This window comes from Sinocyclocheilus grahami, unplaced genomic scaffold (assembly GCF_001515645.1).
Source record: "Sinocyclocheilus grahami isolate Dianchi unplaced genomic scaffold, SAMN03320097.WGS_v1.1 scaffold970.1, whole genome shotgun sequence".
Classification (NCBI taxonomy): domain Eukaryota; kingdom Metazoa; phylum Chordata; class Actinopteri; order Cypriniformes; family Cyprinidae; genus Sinocyclocheilus; species Sinocyclocheilus grahami.
The window spans coordinates 366,958-372,797 of NW_015506149.1; the positions used below are offsets into that span (position 1 = coordinate 366,958).

Genomic DNA, 5,840 nt, shown 5'->3' on the forward strand with positions numbered 1-5,840 from the left:
AACTTTTCCTCAGTCAAGGGGGTAAAACGGGGGCTGTGCAGAAGTGTGCCACGTGTCGGGGCCGCGGCATGCGGATCATGATCAGACAGCTGGCTCCTGGCATGGTACAGCAGATGCAATCCGTGTGCACTGACTGCAATGGAGAGGGTGAGAATTCATTTTCATTCAGTGAACTCCGTTTGTGATGGTCCGAATACAACATTTCGATGCTTGGTTGCATTTTTAGGTGAAGTGATTCACGAGAAGGACCGCTGTAAAGAGTGTGAGGGCCGTAAGGTGTGTAAAGAGGTGAAGGTCTTGGATGTGCATGTGGATAAAGGAATGAAACATGGACAGAAGATCACATTCAGCGGAGAGGCGGACCAGTCGCCCAACACAGAGCCTGGAGACATTATATTGGTGCTGCAGGAGATTGATCATGAGGTAACACACACACACACACACACACAATGAGCAGTGTAGAGTCAATAGTAGGACTCCAACAAACAACTATTTTGACTATCTGTTAATTTATTGCTCATTCTTCCCAATGTATTTCCATAGATAATGTGCACACTGAAATCTATAAATTAGTTTTATAGTAATCTGTGCAAAAATCTAAAATATAAAGGTAAGGATAAAATTTATATATTTATATTATTATTATTAATGATTATAAAGTTATAATTTATATTTTAATATAAATATATTTGTATTTTTTTTTTAATTGAATGTTTTTATATTTTTAAAAATGCTAAATTATTTAATGTAAATTAAATTATTATTCAAAAGCGCCATTACTTGTTTTGCATACAGGATTTCAAGTTTCAGTTCTAATTAATGTAATACACTAACTGCGGTTACTGAAACCACGCCTTCTTTCTTTGCGTGCACATTTGGGCGGCATTATGCAAATATTTCCACATAGTGAGGTAGATATGTGGGGGCGTGTTAGAACGAGCCGTTTTAGGGGGGCGTGGCAGAGTCTTAACTTTGATAAAGAATATCTCTTTGGTTTTGAGACTTTAGTCTTTGCAACTTCAGGGATCTTATCTATGCACAATCAGCTTGTAACACTCCAAAGAGAAAGGAAAACTTGAAATCGCATCATATGACCCCTTTAATGTACTTAAATTGTTGAATCAAAAATATTATTTTAATTAATAATTGATCTTTATTTCCTGTTGCACTTTAAGTTACATATATGCATGTGTTCTTAAATGAAAATGATGTAATCATTTATTCACCTTCCACTTGTTCCAAACCTGCATGAGTTACTTTCTTCTATTGAACACAAAAGAAGTTATTTTTAAGAATGTTGGTAACTGAACAGTTGACAGTAGCCATTGACTTCCGTAGTATTTTTTTTCCATATTATGGAAGTTAATGGCTACTGTCAACTTGAGTAAATTGACAGAATTTGCTTTTTTTTTTTTTTTTATGGTGAACTTTCCCTTTAAGTGTATTTGAAGTCAAGCAAGCAAGCAACATTTTAATCACTTTCTGGCAGTTAGAATATGCTTTTTTGCAGAATGAAAATGGTTGCATTATAAGAATAGAAATGTGTTTTTTGTTGTTTTACAGCACAGATATCTATGATGTCTTTGTTTACAGGAGTTCCGTCGTGATGGAAACGATCTGCACTTGTGCCACAGGATTGGTCTGGTGGAGGCGCTGTGCGGATTTCAGTTCATGCTCACGCACCTCGACGGCCGACACCTCGTCATCAAATATCCCCCTGGCAAAGTCATAGAGCCAGGTGAGCACCAGGGTTTGTCAGTGTTTTGTTCATGTGTTCGTAGAAGATGCTGTAGGAAATGTTGTTGTGTTCTCGTTGTCAGGTTCTACAAGGGTCATCCGAGGGGAAGGAATGCCTCAGTACAGAAACCCGTTTGAGAAAGGGGATCTGTACATCAAGTTTGACGTCCAGTTTCCTGAGAACGGCTGGATCAGCACGGAGAAACTAATGGCGAGTTTTCAACAGTGCTGTTATTGTTAACTAAAATCATTAAAAATGTTCTAAATACAGCTTAAATAAAATATAAATATTAGATCAAATGTTTTTTAAGTTTGAGTACTAAAATTACTAAAACCAAAACTAATTAAAACCTAAATAGAAATATTTAAAAACTATTTAAGACATAACAGATTTACAAAAATTAAATTAAAACCGAAAATACAAAAATAACTAATTCAAAATATTAATAGTAGTTAATAGTTTTTAATAGAATATAAATGATTTATAAACAATAGTTTATGAAAATGCTGAAAAACACTGGTTTTCAAAGTATACAAATATTGGGTAAAATTTTTAATTTTTATCTTATTAGTTTGTTTATTCGTCTTTGCATCAGTAGCGTGCCTATGACGCCTTAAAATGCTTTCTAAAGTAGCTTATTAGGTCTTGGAGCTATTTTCTTGTTACTATAAGTTGACTAAAACCTTTTTTTTATCTTATTGCCTAGGAAATATTTTTCATTTTAATTTAGTTTAACTTGATGTAATAAAAAATAAATAAAAACTATATGGACACACACAAAAAAAAAAAAAATCCAAATAAAAACAACATTAATGACTAAAACTTTAACTGAAATAAAAATGAAAACTCATACAAACTATTAATAAAAAATACAATGGTACCTATATGATAGTAAAATATCACTGGAGTGTACCTGAAGAGATGCAGACTTGGGTTGAGTTGCCCTGTTTCTCGTGTGTGTCTGCTCACGCAGGAGTTGGAGGATCTGTTGCCGTCGCGTACAGAGGTTACGGTCATCTCAGCTGATGCGGAGGAAGTTGATCTGCAGGACTTTGACATCAGTCAGGGATCGTCTGGTGGTCACCGCCGTGAAGCGTATAACGACAGCTCCGATGAAGAAGGTGGTCCGCATGGTCCGGGGGTGCAGTGCGCCCACCAATAGTCCCAGAATTCTTTGCAAGTTTTTTGGGGGAAGTATTACGATTCCCTTTTGTTGGACAGATTCAATCCCCACCTCCACGTTCATCATATAGTGAACCAAACACACACACTTGCAGTATATATAGACATACACTTAGACTTATTTACTGCAATCCTACCTACAAGTACACTCATTCATGCACTGTTTTAAAAGAAATGACAAGCATAACTAAAGGCAGAGCAAAATAATTTATTCATCACTACTTCATTTCCATTGTAGACTTTCACAGTATATATGCTCTCTGAATATATAAAATTCAATGTCTGTGGGGAGACAGACTGTGTTGTTTAAGTTATAATTAACACTTAATGTGGAGTTTCCTGGAGTTCAATAAAATGTTCAGACGTGTTTCATTATATACTTGCCAGTTATTCAGGCACTGTCAGTCATCTTGTACTGGTTTATATTCAATGGCAGGACAGAATAGCATGCATGTGGGCGACACACTCTCTACTGAGATGAATATGAAGCAAACCAAACCCAGAAGTGTTTTAATGTGCTTTCTGTCTATGATAAAGGTATACGAGTCATGCAACTTCTTATTTGCCAAAGAAACACCACAGTCTTCTTAAAAGATCAGCAGCCAATGTGTGCATGCATTGTAAGCACTATTATAAACCTGTAAGGGGCGGCATTCATCATTGGCAATTAGGAAAGTGTTTGAACCGTGAATACAAGTTGCTGTCGTTCAAACAGTTACTTTTGTGCTCATACATCAATAAAGTGGATGAATGTTTTGACTGTGTGCTGTATGTTTGTAGAAATGGGTTTGAGTACCCACTAGTGTCCTTCTTCAGTTTCTGTCGTGCGTTGAGCTGTGGGTGCAAGGAGCTCTTTAAATCCAGCTGTGTTTCTAGAAAAACAAAACGTTGCTAGATTAGGGCAACTTTCATTTTTTTTTCTAAAAAGACCCTCATTTAGTTTCAAACTCAGGATTTTCTTTCTTCATAAATGGAGAAATTTAGCAGATTGTTGATGCTGCCCTTTTTCAGTCACCACCGGTTGTTTCGAATGGAAACCTATTTCTGTCATGTTAGAAAAAAATGATGCTTTGGTAAATCAAATTATGACATAAAAGCTACCAAGTCATAATTATGAGAAAATCAATTAATTCCGACATAAAAAAAAAAAATCTTAAAAATGAATTTCAACTTGACTTTTTACTATGACTGACTTTTTATCTCATAATTCCATCTTTTTATCTCAGTTATGACCGGTCATCATATTGACAGTTTATCTTATAAATATAAGTTAGTATGTCAATGTCCACTTTTTATCTCATCATTTTAACTCTCGCTTTTGATTTAATTTTCAACATAATTCAACTTATTATGAGATAAGTTGACATGCAAAAATCTAAATTATGATTTGTCAACTTCAACTTTTATCATAATTTTGACTTAAAGCATGCTTTTTTTATGTTGCAAAAATGGGTTTCCATAGATTTCAAGCACCAAAATGAGCACAAAAAAAAACTTCGGGTGTGGCATCAGGATAAGTAAATGATGACCATTTTCATTTTAGGATGAAGTACTCCTTTAAGTGACATGAAACACATATCGATCACTGTCAGACTGAAGTAGTCTAGCATTAGTATGTATATCAGTGATTCTCAACCCTGGTCCTGGGCACCCCCCAACACTGCACATTTTGTGTGTCTCCCTAATCAAACACACCTGATTCAACTCATTAGCTCATTAGAAGAAACTCCAGGACCTGAAATGGGTGTGTCAGACAAGGGAGACATACAAAATGAGCAGTGTTGGGGGGCGCCCAGGACCAGGGCTGAGAAACACTGATGTATAACTTACCTCTCCCGTCTGGTCTGGAGAATGCAGGAGCGTTCTCTCCTCATCTGCTGGAGTTTCTCTCTTACTAAAGTTTTCTGTTGTTGCTCATCCTCCTAGAACATTTAGTCAACATTTACATCATGTCCACATTAAGGTGTCTGCTAATGTGCATGTGAATGTGTGTACCTGTTGTAGTGTGTCAGTCAGATGTCTGAGTGTGTTTTCCTGCGTCAGACCCAACAGATCTTCATCTGCCTTCCGACTCTGGACGATAGCCAGTCGCTCTTGAGCCTGAACAGACGGAAACACAATTCACTTACAATTCAGTTGTCAACCATTAACTTTATTCATATAGTTTTTTTCCTGCCCTTAAAGTCAACTTAAAATCAAAACAGATCCTACTTAATTCAAATTCCTGGTCTTGTGCTCAATTCATCATTGCATGTTATTCCAATAATTATTCCAACAATCCAGAAATGTCATATTTGGAAAGTAAGATGGGTTATGAATTTGGAAAAGGTCCAAAAGAAAATTATATGGCCTTTTTCTACTAAATATTTCACATATAAAACACATGGAAGCCCGTTCCAGATACTAAGTCACAATTGGGTCAATATCACTGTAGGGTGCATTTTGGCGTCCTGTACATAACTCGTTTGCCATAATAATTGAACATAAAAATGACTATGAAAGGGTGTGTTATATTAGGCTAAGTTTTTATATCCATAACAAAAGCATTACTTGGCTCTTTAGATACATTTTCTAGATTTTTTTTAGTTTTGTGTAAGAGGATGCGTGTTATTTTGCTATGTCCCATGCACTGCTCTTTACATTTGAATGATAGTAGAATATTGTCAAATCATAAAATAAAAAATTTTTGTTCTCCTATTAATATTTTGTTAAATAAGAGATTACTCAATTTGAGTGTATTGATCATTTGGTAATAAAAATTATATTTTTTATTTAATAAAAAAAAGAAGAGTTTGTCCATGTCCCTTGAATGGTTGTCCAACCTGTCCTATTGGGGAATCCGCCCCTTTAAGAAAAGGCCATCCCCTTTAGTGACATCAGGACAACAGATTTTTTGTCTCTTCAGTGGCGGGAATTTCAA

General features: G+C 35.7%; 2 protein-coding genes across 2 annotated transcripts in view; one reads left to right on the plus strand and one right to left on the minus strand.

Moving 5' to 3' along the window:
* dnaja2b (DnaJ heat shock protein family (Hsp40) member A2b) overlaps positions 1–3,606 on the plus strand; it is an 11,337-nt gene extending 7,731 nt beyond the window's left edge. The window contains exons 5-9 of the mRNA XM_016250083.1: positions 14–147; positions 227–423; positions 1,594–1,738; positions 1,821–1,948; positions 2,712–3,606. Coding sequence (XP_016105569.1) covers positions 14–147; positions 227–423; positions 1,594–1,738; positions 1,821–1,948; positions 2,712–2,900 — 793 coding nt within the window. The 3' untranslated portion in view covers positions 2,901–3,606. The remainder of the gene's footprint in view (positions 1–13; positions 148–226; positions 424–1,593; positions 1,739–1,820; positions 1,949–2,711) is intronic.
* A 94-nt stretch (positions 3,607–3,700) lies between these two features.
* Positions 3,701–5,840, minus strand: part of LOC107564905 (uncharacterized) — a 21,971-nt gene continuing 19,831 nt past the window's right edge. Inside the window, exon 19 of the mRNA XM_016250075.1 lies at positions 3,701–3,792. Coding sequence (XP_016105561.1) covers positions 3,720–3,792 — 73 coding nt within the window. The 3' untranslated portion in view covers positions 3,701–3,719. The remainder of the gene's footprint in view (positions 3,793–5,840) is intronic.